Here is a 23368-nt window from a genome sequence, read left to right as displayed (position 1 = left end):
AGGGCAGGGCACCTCTTTACTTTTTTCATCCTACATACTTTTTCCAACCTATACTGAATGTTTAAATGATGCATTCGCATTCAGTATTGACAAGAAGTACAATTATTTGTTTGTTATTAGTTTAAGCAGATTGTTTCTGTTTGTATAATTGTGATGAAGATCATTCCACATTTAATTAATAATTAATGCAGCAATCCAGGCAACTCCAAAGTGTTCACAAACTTTTTTCTTGCAATTGCATATGTGAGGGGCAGTATAGTGCAGGAGAGATGGAATGGACTGGCTACACTTTCTAACTAGAGTCAGAGCCCGGGAGCTGAATTTGAAGGAGACTGATGATATTGAAAAACGCAAGGATGCCCTTCAAATGAGTGAATAGACAAAGTGCTTTTCAAGTCGAATAGTGTGGGGTTTCTGGTCAACTGCCATTTCAGTCTTTTATAATTTGTTTTCAGTTTGAGTGAGCAAAGATGCCATGTTGTAACGGTAAGACCTGATCAAGAAATTTCAGTTAACTTAATCCACATGCACTGTTTCTTAAAAATATGCATCAGATCATTTCCAAGCTCCAAAACTATAAGTAGGATGGGTGAGGGTGTGTTTAGTAAATGATCTTTCTAATCTTAAAAATTGCTTACTGCAGATAAGCCCACTGCAGACGGGCATACTATGGTTACATTTTTATGATACCCACATTAGAGCAATCTTGGCAATTGTGTGTTTTTTGTCATCTTGGTGTCCTAGATTTGAGAGTACCTACACATTGCTCCCTGTAACTTTTCAGTATTTGAGGACAGTAAAAATCAAGATAGTAACAGGTGTATTTTATTGTAAGATGATTAGACTGTTAGTTAGCTATTATGGTTAAACTCTGTGCAGTTTTTGACTGTAGTAATACTTGCTATATAGCTAGGCGGCTAGTGATCTCCTTGCCCTTTGATCAAGTAAGGAAATCTGTAATATAATAACATGCAAATTGTATATGCCGAATTAGATGCTTTTTCCATAAGATAAAGTTATTGCGTCCTTCAGTACAAAAAACCAGTACTATGCTGTTGCATGTAAAACCCCTTGTCTTACATAGGCTGTGCAATAGACTTTGCTATTCACTAACAATTGCACACATACCTCTCCCCTACCCTAGTATTGCGTATTACCACCCCCCCCCATGTTCAACAAGAACAGTGGCACCCTTAGGTAAATATATAATTGAAAAATAACTACAAATTAAGCATTTTCTAAGATAAATTAAAATAATATGAAAAATATAATTTTATAAACCAAACACATAATGTCTTCGTATTTAGTTAAGAAAGTTAAGAGTAAGAACTTTTAAGACACGTTGCAGATGTTAGGCCTACAGTACGGCCCTTGGCTCACTCATCCGAAAGCTAAAATAAGTGCTAAAATAGTAGTATGTATATGAAGACAATGCTACCAACAATATACACATGAAGAGTTTTGGGGGCCCCAAAACTGAACTTTGCTTGGGCCCCCAAAATGTATAAATCCACCACTGAGCGCTTTACCGTTTGCGTGTGGCCAACTGTGCAGTGCAGTGCTTCTCACAACGACTGGGTCCACCTTGCCCCCTGCTGGATTGTCCACGTATTGCTGGCCTTGCACCAGGGCATTGTAGCACTCGGCGCACGCGTCGCTGCTGTCCGCCCACAGCTTATCAGCCATCCAGTTCTGCAGCAGCGCCTCCTGGCGGCCGCGGCAGGAACAGGAAGGTGTCCGCTGGAGGGAGGCGAGCAAGGAGATGGGCCGGGAGCACTGCTCCTGCAGGAGCACCAGCACGTCGGCGGAGGGATCGGCGATGGGGGCCGTCCTGCGGCAGAGAGCCAAGCGCCGCTCCGCCGCCTGCCCGACCTCCGAACCCCGGCCGAAGATGTCCAGCTCGTCCTCCAGGAACAGGCCGGTGCCGTGGGCCAGCCGGCGGTTGACGATGGCGCTGAAGCCGCACATGCAGCGGTACTGGTCCTCGCGGCTGGAGTCGGGGATGTACAGGCCCACGTCTGCGCCCTTCACGTTCATGTTGCAGGCGCAGATGCAGCAGCTGTCGAAGTTGCGGTCTTTGAAGACATCCAGCACCGAGTCGGAGAGGAGCAGAACGGCATACAGGCTGTGGGCTTCGGGAAGGGCGGGCGGGGCAAGGGGCTCTACGGAGCTCAGGCCAAGCCGGCTGGTGGTGGGGGTGGAGGATGCCGGAGAGCTAAGCTCGGTGCCGTCTTGCTTGACGGACCCCTGCCCACTCCCTGTCACTCCTGTTCCCCTGGGGGTCCGGGGGGTCCGAGGAGTGGGCACAGAGAAGCGGGGGGTGGCAGGAGAAGTAGAGGGCAGTACACCACCCCCACCGGTGTTGCCCGTTGAAGCGGCACTGTGGACAGCGACCGGTGTGCCCATCTGAGGGGTACTCATCTGGGCATAGTCCTGGTCTAGCAGGCTGTTGACACTTGGCACATTTCTAGGAGGATAGCACATGTTTAAACTTCACATCAGCATTCACTGAATCACAAACAACGCGCGGTTTGTCACATTAACATTTCAGTGCATGACCCCGTTGACAAAGTGAATACAACCATTTAATAAAATATAGCCTGATATTCTTTAAAAAATATAAAAATATGTGACTAGTGCAACTACATGTGCATTGCAGCTAATAAAGTGCAAATGACAGGTACAAGCATTAAATTTGACTGGTGTGAATGTCCATGGAATATGCTTTTGTTTTTCTTTTTTACATTTTTTAAAAATTTCATAACCCACCTCAACCCCTCCCAAGACTCAACAGGGGGAACTTCTGTAAAGAACACTTACATGTAACCATCCCGGGTGAAGGGTAACTGAGGGGGGAGATGCAGTTGCTCCATCTTGGGGGGAAGGGCCCAGGATGGCCGATAGTAACAGTTGTCTGGAATCCTCAGGGGGGGCAAGTATTGACTAGGCAGGGCTCGAAGTGGAGCAAACATGGAGCAGCCAATGTGTGGTTGAACAGCAGGAACACGATACACAAATGAGAAGTCCTGGGGTGGGCGGAGACAATAGTTTGGGTGCAATCCAAAAAAGTTAATTCTACTTCATAATAACAAATACATTTGAAAATGAAAAACAGCACATGTGTAGGTGTAATTCATCTTGTCCACCAAGCAGGGTTTAGGGTAAATTTAATTTGCATTTCACAAAATGAACTGATATTCAATTCATGAATCAACAAATGCCTATTATATTCAATGAGGATGTTTCAATTCATTTTGTGCACTGGCTAAACTGGAAATGGAATTGACCCCAACTCTGCCAGCAAGGTGTTGGTCTCTGGTGTTTTAAGTCAAAACAAGTTTCTAAAAATGTGACTGAACAAATTAGAACGACCTGATAGAGTGGCTTTAAACATATGCTTGTTAAAGGATAACTTTGGTATTCTTCGCCTTAGACCCATTTTTCTGAACTATTTTCACCACGCTGACCGGTCATGCTAATCATTTTTTCACAAGCTCATTTGCGTAGCCTCATTAAACTGCATTGCAATGCAGAGTGGATCAGTTCTTGGGGTGACCAAAGTTCAAGAAAGATGACAAAATTATTATGAATCCTGATCAGCTTGGTAGAATTAGTTCAGAAACATGGGTCCAAGTAAAAAGTAAAAAAAGTTATCCTTTAAATAGGTTTTTGCTGTATAAAACCTGCTAGACGTTGCTGAGCTCCCTAAATTACCTATCTATTTTGGCAAAGTGTACACAGCGACAAGCAAATGGTAAATGGACTGTATTTATATAGCGCTTTTATCAAAAGCACTTTACAATTGGTGCCTCTCATTCACCCATTCACACACATACTCACACACACCAACGGTGAAAGGCTGCCATGCAAGGTACCAATCAGCTTGTTGGGAGCAATTAGGAGTTAGGTGTCTTGCTCAGGGACACTTCGACATGCCCAGGGCGAGGGATCGAACCAGCAACCCTCCGACTGCCAGACAACCGCTCTTACCTCCTGAGCTATGTCGCCCCCGAAATAGCAGTCCCAAATAGCCCCCTCACCTTGACGTTCTCTGCCTTTGGGCTGGCCATGCCCTCTTCCACCTCCATTCTGAATTCAGTGAGCTGGGAGGTGACCAGGGGCCCCAGAGAATGGTCTGTGTTGGCTGCAGGGGTCGGGGGCTCCTGGCTGAGCGTGTCTCGGTAAGTCATGACAGGAGAGAAAGCCAGGTGCTGCTCAAGGGAGGGCGGAGTGGGGAACATGCGCTGGAGATCTGCAACTGCTGAGAGGAGAAAGCACTCCATCAGCCACATTTATGAATCACCAGGGGCAAAAAGCACATGAGCCTGAAAAAACTCCAACTTACTTGGAGGGTATGGCACGGCAGTCCTGCCATCCTTTCCCAGGGGCCGATCTTCGGCCCCAACAGGAGGGGCCTTGGGTGTTTGCTGATGAAGAGCCATTGCCTGAAAAAAAAAAAGTCAGGCAAAACACTAAATACACCTGAATTTGGTCATCTATAGTTCTAAATATTTAATTAATGGCAGGCAATGTTTTCATATATAAATATGCTGTTTGATTCCAGTATACACTTCTTTTATCATTGCAAGTCACTCTGGATAAGACCGTCTGCCAACTGCCAGTCATGTAATTTAATGCAAAGTAATGTCAGGTATGCATTAGATCAGGTTAGTAATGAGAGGAACCTGTATGGACTCAGTGTTGGTAAAACATTTTCTGCTGGTAAAATCCTTGGTGTCACTAAAAAAAAAACTAAAAAAAAAAAAACTCTTCTTTTAATTACTTGCTCCCAGGAAGACCTGAGTCTACCCCAATAGCAGGTCTCCTCATCTACACCCCATGTCCATTCATGGCTCTTTCACTTTTCTTTCCCTCGGCTAATACATGCTCTATACGTGTCGTGCAGTAGCAGTTGCAAATCCTTCCCTGTTGCACATCATAGTTTTCTATCACTAACCAGTGCCAATATACTGTAGGTCAACTGATGAACTGGGCTGCCTCCTCAGCTCTCATCCCAAGGCATACCAGCCCATATTTCTTGGTGACTTATTTAATATATAAAGGCCCCCCAATGTCACTCAATGCAACCAACAAACAAGGCTGTCAATTTAACTATCTGCATGAGAAACTGCGGCATAAGTTGTGTTGATGTTGTCTTGGTGTAACAGGCGGTGTTTTTTTTAATTCTGTTGTAAGTGAGAGATGGCCAGTGGAGAGAAAGGGGCATTAGAGGGAATAAACAAGTGGCTCGGAAAGTGTTTATCATTTTTAATTATGGCATGGTATCATGTAACATACTCAATGTATATATATTTCACTGAAGACCCTGTGTAATCAAAGTCTAGTTCAATCTAGAGACTAAGATTGCCACTGCAAATGGTAATTTTGTGTTATGCGTCAAGATCACTGTCTTGTTGGAGCTCATGATTTTATTTAAGTTTCCAAGAGCACCAGGGCCCATAGATGCAAAACAAATACATAAAAGTAATGAGCCACCAACATATTTCACTGTAGGTATGACATCCTTTTAAACCTAAGTGTCCTTCTTCACTAGGGTACATGGCCATTAAGCTCAATTTTGGTCTCAGCTCATCATAACATCTGGTTCTAATTGACATTCCAGTGCCATTTTGCAAGGTCCAGATGCTTATTTTGTTGACTGCCTTCAATTGAGGACCTCAATATAAACCTTACTGGTGTAGAGATGGTGTATTTGCGTCCCTGAGAGGCAACAAAAATGTGTAGATCTCCAGTTGTGGCCCTTGGATTTTTCTTTATATCCCAAACCATCTGCCTCACTGTGCAAAGGGGCAAGATGCACATGTAATCACCACCAGGCAAGCTTACCACTGTTGCAGTGGTTTTAAACTTCTGAATTATTGACCTAATAGAAGAAAGTGGTATCTTAATTTTTTATTTGTTTGTAATCTACAGCTCATTCAGAATGCTGCTGCCTGTCTTGTCTTCAGTTGTCTAAAGTTCTCGCATGTTGAGGTCACTCCTCTGGCTGCCGATTTCCGCCAAGGTCAGGTTAAAAGACCTGGCTCTGGTCTACACTGTAGCCAACAGGACAGCCCCTTCCTGCCTATATGACATAATTACACCCTATACTCCAGCTTGACCAATCCGCTCTGCTGCAGCTGAGTAACTTGCACTTCCTAACTATCTGTGTGAAAGATTTTCCCTCGTCCCAACCACGAAGCTTCTCCACCCTTGCTCCGCAGTGGTGGAATGAACTCCCAATTCCTCTACGAATCACTCAGTCACTGCCCATTTTCCGCTGTGGTCTGAGGACACCTCTCTTCAGACTGTACCTCGACTAACTCTAACACTACTTCTCTGCAGGGCTACCCCCAATCTAATATGATTTATACGTAACACTTGTATCTTCATCTTAATATCATAGCTCTTTATCATATCTCTTGTAATCATGCTTCACTTTTAGTTTATTACTTGCCATGACATTACCAATGATTACTGTGTGAACTAGACGTGATGCTCACAGCTATGGATACTTTATGAGAATTGAACCTTTTCTGACCTGTGTCCTGTAATTGTTCTGATCTTCTGTATGCATTCATTGTACGTCGCTTTGGATAAAAGAGTCTGCCAAATAAAAATAATATAATACAACCACCTCCTGTGACGGTCAAGAACTCTATGTCTTGCTTCATTTGAGAGTTCTTTGCCTCTGCTCATGGTGATGGATGACACGTGGATTTTACATGAGTGTTACCTAATTTTTATACCCTAGTGAAACTACAATTGGAGGCCACAACACAGTTTCTTCAGGTGGGGTTTAACTTGAAAATGTGGCTTGTAAATGCAGGTTTATTTTTGTTTGAAAAAATATGACTTTTAAAGCAAAATCTTTTTTTCTGGGCAAATATATTAAAATAATTTTCCCATTATTTGTATTTTCTACATTAACCAGGCTTCTTTACTTATCTTTATCAAGAGTGAATATTTTTTGGAGGCCACTGTACAGTACATTATTTCATACATTAGAATGAATAGAATTAGAATACTTGTTGCTTTTGGTATAAAGCATGTTTGTAAAAATGAGAACAGACAGTTCACCCTCCTGTTATATTTTTTAAGTTATTCAGACAAGGGAAAGCAGAGATGGATACAGATTTCACTGTACAGAATGTGCTGTACAGGGGAATTGATCCTACAGCCTCCTAGGAGAATTTGTATGTGGGTTGAGAGCAGTGCTGTAGTGCTAAAAAAATAAAAAATAAACTCTGGGCCTGCACATTTTCCAGCTGGGCCTACCTTTGCATGGCCGTTTACACAGCACTGCAAAAACAAGCTGACCCTCTTTTAAGATTGACAGTTCAGTTACTATTCACCATCAATTCCTTCTGGATATGAAAACCTGTGGTGGTTGGCAAAATGTGACCGTTGTTGTAGTTTCAATATAGCAGCTTGTTAGCAACTTATTTTCTTAAAGCACATAACAGCGTCAAAATTCATGGTTGAGATATTTATGGATGAAATTTATGTCATAGAACAAAACATGAAACTCTCTTAAGCTTACAATAACCACATACCTTGAAAAATATATAAAAAAAATAAACCTGCATTTCTGCAGAAATCAAAAAACCTATGGGAAAATCCTAACTCACTTCCAGGTTTTAGGACAACAAACTGTACCACACCTATAGCACATTTATTCCCTCGTTCTTTCACACCATAGTCACAGATCATGAAAGGAAGAACAGTATCTAGCAAGCTAGCATACTAGCTTAGCCAACAAGCTAGGACTACCATCGTAACTTCCTCTATGAACTGTGGGAAAATTGATTTAATTATTCATAATGTGTCTTTCTATATTGAAATAAAAGTCCAGTTGAATGGAAAATACACATTGTGATGGTTCTTAGCTGTTGGCTGTTTCAATGTTTGGTTGTTAGTTTTTAATTAATTAATTTATCAATTTATTAATTCAATTATTTTTTATTTGCTCCACCTCATGAATAAACAGCATTCACATGTGATTACCCTCCAATACAGCCTTGGTTGAGAGTCTCCTCAAGCACTTTTAAAAAACATTTTTGGCATTCACACGGATTTATATGGCAAAACACAACAAACTGGTTAGAATAGTATAAACCATTTGCCGATCCTGAAAGTTTTGTAGTATTTCACAAAGTTGATTGTTGTTAGCCACCATTAAATGTGCTTTTGGTTTAGTTCTAACTTGCGCTCACTTACCCCTAGTTCATCTTCATCTGAGTTGTCAAAGATGTTCTCCAGGTCAGAGATGAGGACCACTAGATCTGTCTCCCTGGTCAGGGGTGGGTTGGCCTTGGCTGCCGCACCATCCTGTTGAGATTCCTCTGTATAAGAGAAAGAGATCATTCATAATGAGGACACAAAGGCCCAATTCAAAATGCAAAGAACTATTAAAGGGTCCATGTGAGTTAAAAAATGTCACCAGATTTTGGTGCTGTGCTGAAAATGGACATGGCATCTTTCCCATCAGGTACTGCTCCAGAGCTACTTGTGGTTATGGTGTCTCCCTAATAAAAGAGGAAGAAAAATAATGAGACTGTCACCAAAAGAGCTGCTCTGCAGTTCCACCGAAATAGTTTCCAAACTATCATTCTTCATCAAATTGCAGGTCCCCAGTATAAACACATGTTCATATGAAAGTAATTAAAAGAGAAACAATATTCTATTGATGTATTTTATATATACTCTTCAAATGGAAAACATTCTAGCTGTGCACACCAGGGACTATACTTTTGGAACAGCAAGTAAGGCTGACCCTCTTGGAATAGTGGCCTAATAGTGGCTTAATATTAAAGCCCCTATATGCCAGAATTGTAAATAGTTTGCGTGAAATTCCACCTCTTTGCTAAAATGTTAAAGAAAAGGCGAGGTACCTTAATTTTCCTTCCAGGCTCCCTCTGCTGCCCCTTAAGTCTCTTGGAAGTAGAGAAGCTGTACTCAAATTCCCCTTCTTTGAAGGCATAGGGATCATCGCTGGAGTCGGTCAACCCCTCTGCCCCTGGTTGTTGCAGGAGGCCCAGAGTGCGAATGTGTTCTTTCACCCTCTCCTCTGAGATCTTGAAGCGTTTGTGGGTTTGCATGAACAGCCTGATAGGGAGAAGACTCAATCAGGCACTCACATCCACATGTAAATAGTAGTCCAGAGTTGATGACTTGATTTAGTTTCCAAGTTTCCATGTGCATGTGTGTGTGTGAGGAATTGGCTTCTCTTACCTCTTCAATGTAGCCCCCTCATTGGTCGCCTCGGCCTTATTCTCCACTCGATCACTCTGTAGCTCTGGGGGCCGGAATTCAGGATTCACCATGCTAGGGGCCTTGTAACCCTTCCACCACCCACCCGCAGCCTCCACGGGAGGGAGGGATGCCATGTACAGTGCCGTCTCACTGGGCTCTGATAACCGTGGACCCATGGGTATCTCTGGACAAGGTGGCAGACCTATGGGGGGCTCCAGCAACTCATGTTCCTGTACCCGCGGGTGAGGGCTTAGAGTGGGGGGCAAAGGGGAGACAGGAGATTGGATGGGCGACTCTGGGGGTTTTTCACTTGTAGGGTGGGGTTTGGGATACTTGCAGGTAGGCAACACATCTAGAGGGGTCTCCAGCACCACTAGTCCCAGTTTCTGGGCCCCAGCAGACTCTGGCTCAATGCAAGCCTCCGGATCCACAGAAAGTCTGTGATGGAAGGGTATCATGGCTGGTCTTTTGGGCTGCTTGTCTGGCTTTTCAGCTGCTTTGTGCTTTGGTGGGGCTGGCGGGGGTAGTGAGGGTGTGACCATGGTTGCAGCATTGCCACCAAGCTGGGGGTTTGAAGCGGGGCGGCCTGCCACATTTGTCTGTCGCTGCTGCTTGTGCTGCTTTAACCTTGTTGGGAAAGAAAACCAGAGAAACAGTTTGCAGTTCATATTTTGAATATATTAGGTGTGGGATGGTATATTTATGCATACCGAACCATTCAGTATGGGACCTTCAATTCAGTACGCACTGTGAACCATACAATTACAGTCTCGCTTATCATACAAGCAGAACTTTCTTTTTCTTCTGCTTCACAGGGGTATCATCTTGCAGTATGGCCAGATTCAAGGGATTTCTAATAAAACTGCAATAGTTTTCATTACTCAATGATGGCTTCCACTATAAAATTCTTGAAACCAGCTCAAACAAGCCAAACAAATAGTTGTGCCAAGATAATCCTTGTGGTGTACAAAATTTTATAACACCTGGGTGAATGAGGGACAAACCAAACATATGCAAAGCACTGGTTACAACACAGGGTTGGCTGATCCATTAATTAAGCAGATAAGATCCCAGCAAATATAGAGACATGTAAATATTCTGGAACTGCCTGGGTGCCTATAATTATGGCTTGCACGGCAGCAAGAGGTGACCAGCATTACTTTACCAGCAGGGTGGCCATTGGGCGCATTTTGCTAAAATATTGAACAACACCGCTCAATCCCCTGATGCTCACAAACAGCAATGTCTAATGTGATGTCAGCATGAACACAGAAAACTTGGCAGAACATGTGCAAAGGGAAACATGGATGTAAGCACAAGCTCCTGAACAGTGGTGTCTGTACCTTCATTTGATGAACAAAAAAAAAAAGCAGCCATAGATGAGTTCACTGAAAATTTAAACCTGGAGGGTGAGCAGCCAGTTTGATGGAAAAACAGTAGTGGCTCATCGTCCTACTAGCCCTATCCACTGTGGCCCCCTAATGGTGGGATATTGATATCACAATGTTTTCATAGCTGCGCTATTCAGAGCAGGCTGCAGTGCCTGTAGTACTTGCTCCAACCATGCACTACACCATCTGTTTCACAAATTATTTTACCACCTTAGTTCAGGAAGCAGGGGCGACTGCTGAGTTGAAAACTGATGGGGTGGAGAACTTTCACAAAATACTAAATCTGCAATCAAATATAGGCAGTTCTCCTGGATTAGGCCATTTGGTAAGTAATAATGATTTTTGTTTGCGTTGTAAAATTTAGCACATTTTACCAACTTATTTAAAATTGTGGATACATGTACTCTTCGTTCTCCATAACCAAACTCAAAGAATATTAATGACAAAGATCTGCAATGCACAGATTTTGTCATTTAAATGTTCTAGCAGGTTTTGTAGCCTTCATTGAAGGTTGTGCTGAAAGCAAACACGGCAGTTATCTTTTTTCGTGATGTGTATTTACTGATTAAAATGAATTTTTCTAAATTGAATTTATTACTTAATCTCCCTGAAATTATATGAAGAAAGAAGTTGTGTATTTACCTGCCAATTGATTATTCAGATTATTGGCACACTTAAAAATGAATAAAAACAGGTTGAAACCAATTATCTGTTTAGAAGGAAAGTTTCTGTCCTGTATATTTTCAGCTCATCTACTGCCACCATCAGGACATAAGCTCATCAGTGAAATCTGGTAGTGTAGTGCATGGTTGGAGCACATACTTGCAGACACTGTGGCCTGCAGGACGTGTAATTCAGTCGCACTGATATTTTTGAGGGCTAAAGTCCGTTCATTGGCTAAAGTAAGTAGGGGTACGTGATTCACGTGCTTATGTTTTTTGGTTCACATCTGCATGTCTCTACTGTTTTTGGCCAAATTAGTAGGTATCATTAAAAGGAGACTGTACGTAAAGTTCAATAAGTCATGCCCAAATTATAGACAAATAGGAGAATATCCTATTTGGAAGAGATTCAATGCCACATACAGTAATGTCACATAAATGGTGTCCTGCTGTTTCCTTGTCAAAGTCGCAGTCTAAAATAAATTAGTTGTTTGGTATTGGGTAGTTGTGCATATAAAACCTTCCTCTCCACCCACTCTGCCACTCTTTGCCTCTCCAGTGAGGCATTATTCTGAATACAGTTGATGAGTTACGAGATTTAAACGATGGCAGGAGGAAAACTTCTAACTTAATACAACTCACATTTAGTAGCCAAAGGGGGCCCGGAAAAAGAGAATTCAATGTAATCCAGGTAACCCCACACATGGATCGATTTCAAACTCAAACCTTGGATTTGACAAAAAGCAGTGCATGTCTGTCCATGACCTCTAAGAACAAAAATGCAGTTTGGACTTATTGTACCTGGAGCAGCTGCAAGATGCTCTCTCTGCCGGGTCAATGAAGTCCCATGCTGGTGCCCTGTTTGGCATCTCCTCCTCTGGGGTCATAATGCCGGACAGACTGTGCCTGCAGACAAACAGGGTCGGGGGGGTGGGGGGGGGGGGTGGTCACTAACCTCTGCCATCAATAATAACACTTCTATTGCCTGCTCTGACCAGTTGTGTCCGGAGGCATTGACATATCTGGATCTCAACAGCTTACATGTGTTGCGTCTGGCTCAGGTAGCACTCTTTCCAGGCCTGGTGCACCACCTGGCTAGTCAGTTTCTTCCCAGAATGCTTTGGGCTAGGGCTGGTGGCCACCATGCCACTCTCCTGTCCAGGGATGCTTGAGACTAAAGTTTGGAAACCGCTGTCACCTAATACAGCAGGATGCAATCAACAGGACAAGATATTAAGAATGGCAAACCATCACAAACTATGAGAAAGGTACACTATGTCTTATCAATATTTCTCATTAATTTATGAAGAGCTAGACTAGGGCTAGGAATATTTTGGGGGTTACCTGTGCAGGGCTGCTCAGGTGATGAGGGAGGAGTGAGTGGAATGCTGCAGTTGGAGGGGTCCCTGCTAATCCCTTGGGCCCCAGGAGCCAAAGGGACCTGCTCCATTGGCAGGTCACTCTGGGCAATGAGCACAAAGGCTGCTGGGTATATCATTCTCACACCACCTACAAGGAAAAACAGGCTGTCACACTCACACTTTGACAAAGATTGCAGGATAGCCCTTTCCTGCCACACAGACAACCATTGTTCCAGACTTAAAAAGCGGCAACCCCCTCTTCCTGACCAGTACCAAAGGCTCATCTGCAGCACTGTCATCTTGATGAGTCCTTTATCATGCCAGAGGCCTGACTTGAATTAAATGGAATCGATGGAGTCAATGAGGCGATTAAAAGGTGCTTCTGATGGGTGCTTCTGAGCTTCCATTCTTTTTTACAACCCCAATCCATATGAATTATTTAGCAGAACCAGAAATCCCAAACACACGCATCTATTTTTGCCTGACTGCCTGTAATCAAAACTCTAAAATAACCTGAGGTTGAAAAGATTAACTGACTCACAGATAAGCTACAGATGTACGCACATGAATATAGACGGTTTTCCCAACTGATCACAGACATTTCACATATAAAAACATAGCAATTTGAGAGATAACATAATATTGACTTTTGAAGTTTACTGTGTGTCCCCCCACTGACCTGTTGTAAGTACCTGCCTCAGAACTAGATAACATATCAAATAATAGTGGCCATTGCTGAAGACTAAAAAATGAAGCAGCTCACTGGGTTCTCGGGGGCTTTTTCTGTACCTACGATGACCTCAACAGCCACGTGGCTGTGGGGGTCATAGCTGGGGTCTCCATCCTGGCGCTCATCCTCTCGAAGCCTCAGCACTGTGGGGTAGAAGTGGCTCCACTCCTCCATCAGCTTGCGCACTGCAGGCTCACTCATCTTGTAGGCTTGGCCTGTCAAGGTCCCAGCCAATCCATAAGGGCTCAGGATCACTAGAATACACAAAGGGCTATGTTTACTAAGCATGCCAAGAATTATCATCAGTGCAACAAAATTCATTTTACCAACCAATTTATGAGATTTGGTTCATAAAAGCTTACCTGGGTGTTAAGAAACAAATAAAAGCAGCTTTCCTCATCTATTTGGATGTTACCACTGCTCACTTCATGGCAACTTACGAAGTCGCTTGTGCATCAATGTTTACGTACAGTACAGTCTTTTTTCATTCATAAGGTGCTTCATAATCTGAGGATGTGGCTGGTCTCATGTTACCAATGGAAAGGTGTTTCCTTGATTAGCATTAGTATGTGCAAAAAAAACCTGTGTATGCACATTATAGGCATGTTAATTTACTGTTACAATTATTCTACATCTCTGATACAATCATAAGGACTACTATTATTATAACATCAGACTAAGTTATAAGTTATGAATGTAATTGAAACAACTAATAACTACTGACATGTCAAAGTTGGCTGAAGTAAAAAAACTGTTACATTTATGGAAACTCCCCCGTCTAACACGCTGACAATGTCTTCTCGTAAGATTGGCCATTCTGATCTTGTGCCGGAAAGAAGTTAACACCTGCTTTTCACAGTTAAAAGTAACCTTTACTGCAAGGGCCACCAGCCATGATAAATCATCAGTAGAAGGTTAAATGCATTTCCATTCTCTCCTCCCATATTTTCACAGTCTACCGTCGGAATGCCCTAAAACATACGTATATGCATTAACCTAAACAAGAAAATTGGTGGGGTGCCGCACTTCTCTTGTTTTATCAGTGCAAATCACCGGTGTGGCACCTTAGTAAATATGACAAAATCTGTCCCATGTTTGTCTTGTTAGCGTCCACAAAAGCCCCACAAATCCTTAGCAAACATTGCCCAAAGGCTGACAACTGAGTTAAGGTGTTATGGATCCGAGGGTCACAGAGTTGGACAACTAGATTCAGATGGGGGCCCATCTGAATTCATAAAGCATCAGAGAGTTGGAAAGTGTAATTGGATTTTGATGTGTCCTTTGTATATTTAACCCAGTAGGTCAACTGAGAACTCAATTCTCTGTTGCAGTGATTATGTGGTAAATCAAAAGTGGGCAGGAATGCAAGAGATTGTGTAGCCAATCAGACTTAGCGGGCAATTAGGTGGCCAGTTTTTGTGGGAATTTGGCCAGCCCAATCATGTTAACACTTCACTAACACTGCCACAGGATCATTAAAAACAACAGGAGCTTGTTTTAACATCTCATACAAAGGATGGCACCTTCTACAGTGCATTGTCCCATCAGAGGAGCATTTGAGCTCTGCTTGATCCACAGGGAACAGTGCCCCACTAGCACCACTTCAACTAGCAACCATGCTTTACCCATCCTAGTACTAAACATCTCCCATCCTAGTACTAAACAAGCCCACACCTGCTTAGCTTCCACAGCTAGCCATGATAAAGACACAGGGGGTATGACTGCTGGATGTGGTACTTTTCCTGCAGAATTCCAGACATTGGTAGAGTCTGTGGTGTAAGCATGACATACTGGCCACATACAATGACCCATAACCCTATTAAATGACTCTAAATTTGACTTGCATTTGGTTCTGAGGTAACATTATGAGAAAAGCATTAGCCACACAGCCTTAGAATATATTATTCTCAACAAAATAAATCGAAGTCGCACAAAAAAACAGGTATGGTCAGGTATGTCACACACAACCCTACTAGTAGCATTCACTGATAGTCATCATTTAGTCACAGAGGATACATGTCCATAACATTTTAAGAATGTTCTGAATATAAGCACAGAAATGCCAAATGTGTTGATCATTTTACAAAAAAATAAAGAATACCATTCTATATTGTTATATAGAATGTATTGTTTCTTGAAAGACTTAAAGATAATAGAAACTGGAGAAACATACATGTCAGCAATGTTTACTTTAACTACTTGGAAATAGTCTGGGAACCAAAAAATGTTAGCTGGATTAAATCTACTTGTCTAGTTCTGCTGTTGCTCTGAAGTGGTTCTCCTACCTCGCACAGGGGTGGAGGAGGTCTGGGCCAGGGTGATGTGATCCTCATTGACGCGGTAGGCTGGCTGGTGCTGAGAAATCTCCACACTGGTGCAAACATTGCTCTCTCCATGCAGGAAGAAGGTAAAGGCACAGGACAGGTGCTCACTGCAGACAGACACACAGACACACCAATAAAAATCTCTATTCGTGTAGATTCACCAAAATACAGTTTTCTGGCCTTAGACCAGCCTCATCAGAGTTTTGTTTTTTGCCTTTCATGAACATTTGCTAGAAATGGATAGATAGAAGTGAAACAAAAATGAATATATAATAGCGTATTCTTCAGACATAATGTAATAAAAAAATAAAATTAAAAAATGATAGAGTTGGTCCGAATATTAGACATGGGTAACACATGTTAGACTGTATTGTGTCTGTGGGAACAAGGACCTTACAACCTAGTAACAACAGGAGTGGCACATCAATATCACTCACTGTAGATAAAGACATAAAGACATATTTCACCTGCATATCACTCATTCAAACTTGCAAGTCTTATGTATGTATGTAATAGCACACTCCAGGACAATGTCGATAATTAATACATGGAGACGGGACAGTTAATTTTCTAAAGGTACTACCTCCTACTATGTCAGCAGCACCCTTTGATCTTGGCGTATATGAGAAACACGTGCATTCTGCCATGGAGTTATAACCAGCGTTCCTAAGCAGAATATCCCCAGACTAGGAGAACTTTACGAATGCCTGCCTGTGGTTCCATGGAAATCAGTTCTCTTGCATTTCCTGAGAAAGTTCTGCTTTACCAGTTACTCTGTGATCCATGGTGCTGTGTCCCTTAGCTTCCCACACGTATTACAAAGAAGTCCAGTTTCCTGGGGGAAAAGGACTCTTCTCTTTGTTTCCAATAGTCCATCTACTACATGGTCCTGAATCCTGAAAGCCATTCTGGATGGGTAGCATTGCAAGTCCATTACCAGGTGATTACATGAGCATCTGTGTTGTATCATTAGATATTGTCCTTTAAAAGCTGCTATAGGAACTACATGCATAGTGTAAGTCTACTCACTTAGCATATGTAAGTACACAAAATTATAAAAACTGTTTTACTGATTTTATTTACTTGCACTTGCTGATATTGAATGTAAACTGAATGTAATTATATAGAAACACAGATGTGGTAAGAGTTATATTGAACCATGCTAACCATTATTTAAATTTGTTCTAATAATTTTCTGTGAGCCTAGGAAACAAAATAAAAAAGCAATGCGTTTATCTGTTTTCAACCAACTCGTTAGACAAATATGCAGTTCATATGCCATAGATACACATATTATTTTATGATGGCTTATAAAAAATCACTGGATAAATATTGTTTTATAATGGGTGTAGTACCCTGAAAGAACAGACAAAATAATTGAAAGCCTGCTATGCCCAGTAGAGGGTGCAATGCACACAATAAACAAAAGACTGAAGTTACATAAACATTCCTTGAGCTCAAACACACAAGCACAGACACACACACACACACACACACACACACACACTATATCTAAAATGGAGATAAATGTAGCACACACACATAGACACAGACATATGCAGTGATGGCAGAGGCAGTGGTACACGTCATGCAAACCCACTGCATTTGCACTGACAAGGGAAAGAAATTCCGACCGGTCCCACGCTACCTCACCCTTGAATTATTTGCATGCTCACACAACAACAGACACAGACACACTTTTCTTGGCTAAACTACCACAGAAACCAATAACTATTAATAGTCTGGGGGGGTAGGGCCTTTAGGGGCTTCACTACATAACTCTATATTGCAGTTTCGCCTAGAATCCCTTCTTAAAAAAGAAATTTCACACATAAACAGCACCAGTCACCAGCTTCACCATCGCAGCCACAATCTAAAAAAGCATGCTTCGTTATGGCTATGCGTATAAACGCACACAAACACTCAACACATACATACTGTGAGCTGGTGGAAAGTGGTCAGTGAGAGATTAGAGTAGTAAAAACAAACAAATCATGTTTTTATTCAACTTTGCTATTCCTATGTTCTCTGCAAATGACCCGCCTGCTGATTTCTCTATGCTTCAATTATGTCATTCTATTTTCCGAAAATACTTAAACATATAGGCAGTTCATGTTTTCAGGATTCAACATGTAAATCATTTAGAACATGGAAAACTTTTTGTTCATCTTTTTTCCAACTTTCATATTTCCCAGTTTTTCATTCTGTGAATAGAAATAGTACACTGCCTTGCTGTCTCTTAGTATCAAATTCTGTCTCTTTTGCCATTTTTGAGTAAGTGAATTTCCAAGATTTTATGATACATAAATAAGGTCACACATGCTCTGAGAATGTATGATTAATGGGAAATAAATAAATGTAGCTGTCATGTACAGCAATCATTAGAATTGTTATAACAAGACCTCAAGATGGAGACCACATCTGGCCTTTAAGAGAAGTCTCATCCCACACATCCACACAAGGGAAGAGACATTTCTGAAACAAGTGATAGAAATGTTTGGCAATTTGATATTTATAAAATGACTGGCAGGGTAGTTGTAAAGAGGCTGTTCAAAAACTCTCCAATATCCTCTTAATTTAAATCTTCAATTACGTGTACTACTGTATATTCAACATGTTTAACATTATTATCAGTCAAGTAGGTGGGACCAAACCAATAGAGATTATATAGTGGATCTGATTTGTCAAATTAGCATGAGTTATTTCTTTGTTTAAAAAAATAATAATAATTTGTCGGGATGGTGAGACCACTCTTTCAGTGTGGCTATGTGGCTTTCACACACCACACTGCTAAATATTTATTTAAGTTTTAAACCAATGAATCATCAAGAATCATAAAGCAATGAATCATCAAGAATCATAAACCAATGACAAACACAAGAATATCTTTTTCTATAAGTATGTAGGATATGTAGTATTTAGATTATGGCCTTAGAGAGGGAAACAGCGAATAGGAATGTGGCCTGACCACCCCATCACAAGCATCAAAGCAAATGTGATTGGGGCAATTTAAAATCCACTGATACCCTATTCTAGGCAGACAATCTCCTCACCTCCTCAGAAGAGACAAACCAGAAGACAGGACACCATATCGGGGGTCAGAGACCCTGCATAGCTACATGCCTAACATTTCAATTTCTCATGTCCTCTTTAAGTTTGAATTCAATCTTTAGGTAGGCCAGTTCTTGGCATAAATTAGTCTGACCCCCCCTTCCCTTCCCTCCTACACCTTAACTCGGTACCACCCAATCAGGGCAAAACATCCTCAAGCCATGCTGGGTAAGGTATTTAAGATAGCCACAGGAAAAAGGTTGTTGTGTTGCTTTTGGTTTTGGAGCCTTGAAGAAGAAGAGTTTTTTTCTTTATATTTTGGTGGTGGTTCCTTTGTTGTGTGTTTTAGCTGGTTTACTTTCATCCTGTGTAGTTAATCCTTGCTTGTCCCACATGTAGCATTTAGTCCTTACATTCATTGATTAACTTAGTTTCAAGTAATTTAACTTTCTTTCCATCTGTCTTACCATTTTATCCTCTCTCATCAGCAGAGGCAGGTGTTTGTTTTATTGCCATTCTGGCATGTGATGGCAGGCACCCTCTCCACAAACAGAGTGAGAAAAATAGGGAATCAACAAACCTCTGCTGAACAGAGGAGACCCAAAACTTCTTCCATACGAAGTGCTTTGAATGAGGGATGGACTTTTGTCATCCTTAGCCAATCAGCATTCTTGTAACCAGTGCTCAACTGTGTGTTTTGCCACAAGAATCTAGCATACAGGCACTGACATAGGCTAAGAAAATAGTACCGTAGGTATCCTGAAATTTTGGATGACTTGTGTTCAGGGGTGGAACTTTAAAATCTTAGGCACCTGAGCAATAAATCAGAACTGACCACTAAAGCCTGTCGTGTGAATGTAGCCTCACAATCTGTGGTAAAACGGTATACTGTTTGTAGTATAGTACAGTACAGTATAACAGTTTACAGTATACTGTAAGATAATCATTGTGTTGGAGGAAAATTGTAAGTTCTTCCAAAATTATTAATAATTGTTAGTGTTAATTCATTAGCCGGAGTCCTGTGATTGGAAGAAACCCATGACCCATAAGAACTCATAAGGACAGTGACATTTCAATATATATTTTGAACCAAATAATGTTTTAGCTGATAGCATAGGTTACTACAATTGTGTTAGATAAAGAACGTAAAAGCCTTGGAAAGCTGCCAGACATAAAATCAATAACCTGAACATAGCTACCCAAGGGAATTAATCTAATGGCAGAGGGTACATTTTAGTAGTATAACAACCCCTTAAAATTGTAAAGACCACCATAACTGAATTCTTAGCAACTGTAAATAAAAAAAATATATTTTAAAAATTTATAAATGGTGAACAGATTGTTTCCTCCAGTCACTGGAGCATGTGTGGTGTTTGTGTACATCAGCAGGCCACAGAGTATGCACTGGTATTAATAAAATAATATGGGGAGGAGATGGAGCCTTGCCAGGGAGCTGACGGACTGAGGCTGAAGAGAAAGGGAGGTGGTGAATTATTCAGTGCTGCATATTCTCAGATTCCTGTGCGCCTAGTGCTGAGATCACAGCACGGTTTAATGGGCTAACTTCGAGCACAATTAATGCTTTTATGCAAACATCAATCACAAGTTTTGTAACAGGAGCCAGAGCTTGCGCACAGCCATCCCGTTTGTATTGTCCTAGGAGGACTGAGCGTGTATGTGTACACATTATAGCATAATTACCAGCATTATTTCACTCGGTGGGGTAATGCACATCGTCCTCAACACATTTAAAGTTCCACTCTCAGGCCATCCTGGAGCCAGTTGACTCTGCTGAAATTTACAAACATTTATTTTTTTACGTGTAAAGCTGCCCACCAAACCTTATTGGTACTTAAGTACTTAATGCTGTACACGCCCTTGAGCGGATGCATAGCAGACACGTGGTAACAAAGGCATCACAGATATGCATATTCAGACCTAAGATGCACACTCATCTAACCCTGAACTGTGTGGTTCATCCTTGGTTGCAGTGAAAACAATTCAATTAGCTTGTCCTAACATACCCAACTGGAAAAAAATGAATTTGCCTGGAGTGTTCATCCTGTTTATAAAACCCATTATTCAGTGCTACAAAATTTAATTATAATACAGTAGGGCTCTCACATTTAGATTCAGTATTCAAATATATTTTCAATAGAAAGAATATAAACAGTAAAACAGTTGAAATTAATGTTCAAATATGTAATTGCATGTGTGTAGTAAAGTTCCCCATTTCAGTTCCATTCAGGATGTTACACTTTCAGTGAGCCATATCTGTTCGTTTGGCTCGCTCAGTCATTCGTTCACTACTTCGGGAAAAATCTAAATGTTTCATCATTCGCTGTGTAATACTACTCTCAATACTCTCAAGTGTCCACGCAGTTCAATGTTGTTAACAGGTATATGGTTTTACGAGATTATGTAGTTTTGTGCAATCAGTGGTAGAATCTATTTTTGCCAATACTATATATATATATATATATATATATATATATATATATACAGTCCCCTCCAAAAGTATTGGAACAGCAAGGTCAATTACTTTGTTTTTGCTATACACTGAAGACAATTTAGTTTGAGGTCAAAAGATGTACATGAGATGACAGATTCGAATTTCAGATTTTATTTCCTGGTATTTTTATCTAGAACATATCACCTTTTGTATCAGACAACCTAATTTTTAGGTGAGCAAAAGTATTGGAACATGTGACTGACAGGTGTTTCTTGTTGCCCAGATGTGTCCGGTTAGATTGATTGGTTAAACAATAAATAGTTCTGAATGTCTACTCTTGGTTTTAGCCTTGGGTTTTGCCTGTGAAAACTGCATTTGTGTTATAAAAGATAAACTAACATGAAGACCTGTCTTTGGGAGAAAAGCAAGCTTAGAAAAGAGGGGAAATCGATCAGAGCCATTGCACAAGCATTGGGGATAGCTTGTACGACAACTTGGAATGTCCTGAAAAAGAAAGAAACCGCTGGCGTACTGAGCAACAGATATCGAACAGGTCGACCAAGGAAAACAACAGCAGTTGATGACAGAAACATTGTGAAAGCTGTGAAGAAAAACCTCAAAACATCAGTCAGTGACATCACAAACAATCTCCACAGGACAGGGGTGAACGTATCTCAATCAACCGTTCGAAGAAGACTTAGAGAGCAGAAATATAGAGGCTATACCACAAGATGCAAACCACTCATCAGTAGTAAGAATCGGAAGACGAGATTACAATTTGCAAAGAAGTACAGAGAAGAGCCACAAAAGTTCTGGAACAAAGTTTTATGGACTGATGAGACCAAGATTAACCTCTACCAAAGTGATGGAAAGGCCAAAGTGTGGAGAAAGAAGGGATCTGCTCATGATCCAAAACATATAAGCTCATCTGTGAAGCACGGTGGAGGAACTGTCATGGCTTGGGCTTGCATGGCTGCTTCTGGAGTGGGCTCACTAATCTTTATTGATGATGTAACTCATGATGGTAGCAGCAGGATGAATTCAGAAGTCTACAAAAACATTCTGTCTGCCAACTTACGGAGAAATGCGTCCAAACTAATTGGGAGGAACTTCATCATGCAGCAAGACAATGACCCAAAAGGCACTGCCAACACAACAAAGGATTTCATTAGGGAGGAAAAAGTGGAGGGTTTTAGACTGGCCAGACCTTAACCCAATTGAGCATGCATTTCACCTCCTGAAGAGGAGATTGAAGGGAAAACCCCCCCGAAACAAACAACAACTGAAAGAGACTGTAGTAAAAGCCTGGAAAAGCATCACAAAAGAAGAATGCAACAGTTTGGTGATGTCAATGGGTCGCAGGCTTGATGCAGTTATTGCAAGCAAGAGATATGCTACCAAATATTGAGTGTTATTTGCTTTCATTTACTTAAATACTCTCTGTTCCAATACTTTTGCTCACCTAAAAATTGGGTGGTCTGATACGTTCTAAGTAGTTTAACACATCTAGGTGTAAATACCAGGAAATAAAAGCTGAAATTCTGAACTCTTGTCTCATGTTCATCTTTTTATCTCAACCCCAAATGTATTCAGTGTATTGCAAAAACAAAGGAATTGGCCTTGCTGTTCCAATACTTTTGGAGGGGACTGTATATACCTTTCTTTGCCTTTGTTCCTACCTTTTTGCTTACCCTTGCCAATGTAACACGCATGATAGGGAGTGCCCAAGAGTATGTCATGGCAATGCATTTTTGATGTTTTCATGAAAATATCCAAATATATTCAAATCTCTGCTTTTGAAATACAATATTCAATTTTCATTTTTTGGTTCAATTGAAAGCCCTATAATACAATATATACAGTGCATTCGGATAGTATTCAGATCCCTTCACTTTTTACACATTTTGTTACGTTACAGCCTTATTCTAAAATTGATTAAATTCATTTTCATTCTCATAAATCTACACACAATACCCCATAACAACAAAGTGAAAACAGGTCTTTAGGAAAGATGAAGTAGCTCTTCTGCCAGCTGATTCCTTCTCGCCTGTGCTGCTGGTGTACCTTGGTTCATTATTTGGTATCGGCACATGCAGTTTACCATCACACCTTCTAAAGTCCTGTAATGTGTTCTCAAATATG

The 23368-nt window shown here is 41.2% G+C and overlaps 1 protein-coding gene across 2 annotated transcripts in view; it reads right to left on the bottom strand.

Annotated features, from left to right (window-relative positions):
• LOC135233108 (mediator of RNA polymerase II transcription subunit 13-like) overlaps nt 1-23368 on the bottom strand; it is a 149872-nt gene that overhangs the window by 28464 nt on the left and 98040 nt on the right. Inside the window, exons 5-17 of one of the 2 annotated variants that reach the window (XM_064296305.1) lie at nt 15685-15830; nt 13459-13653; nt 12653-12817; nt 12350-12506; nt 12110-12214; nt 9235-9882; nt 8895-9108; nt 8444-8528; nt 8221-8345; nt 4346-4445; nt 4041-4261; nt 2821-3026; nt 1530-2467 (exon numbers count right to left, since the gene is read on the bottom strand). In XM_064296305.1, coding sequence (XP_064152375.1) covers nt 1530-2467; nt 2821-3026; nt 4041-4261; nt 4346-4445; nt 8221-8345; nt 8444-8528; nt 8895-9108; nt 9235-9882; nt 12110-12214; nt 12350-12506; nt 12653-12817; nt 13459-13653; nt 15685-15830 — 3305 coding nt within the window. The remainder of the gene's footprint in view (nt 1-1529; nt 2468-2820; nt 3027-4040; nt 4262-4345; nt 4446-8220; nt 8346-8443; nt 8529-8894; nt 9109-9234; nt 9883-12109; nt 12215-12349; nt 12507-12652; nt 12818-13458; nt 13654-15684; nt 15831-23368) is intronic. The other variant, XM_064296306.1, reaches the window with a different exon arrangement.

Source organism: Anguilla rostrata, chromosome 10, assembly GCF_018555375.3.
Source record: "Anguilla rostrata isolate EN2019 chromosome 10, ASM1855537v3, whole genome shotgun sequence".
In the NCBI taxonomy this organism is placed as follows: Eukaryota; Metazoa; Chordata; class Actinopteri; order Anguilliformes; family Anguillidae; genus Anguilla; species Anguilla rostrata.
This window is presented reverse-complemented; position numbering and strand designations above follow the sequence as displayed.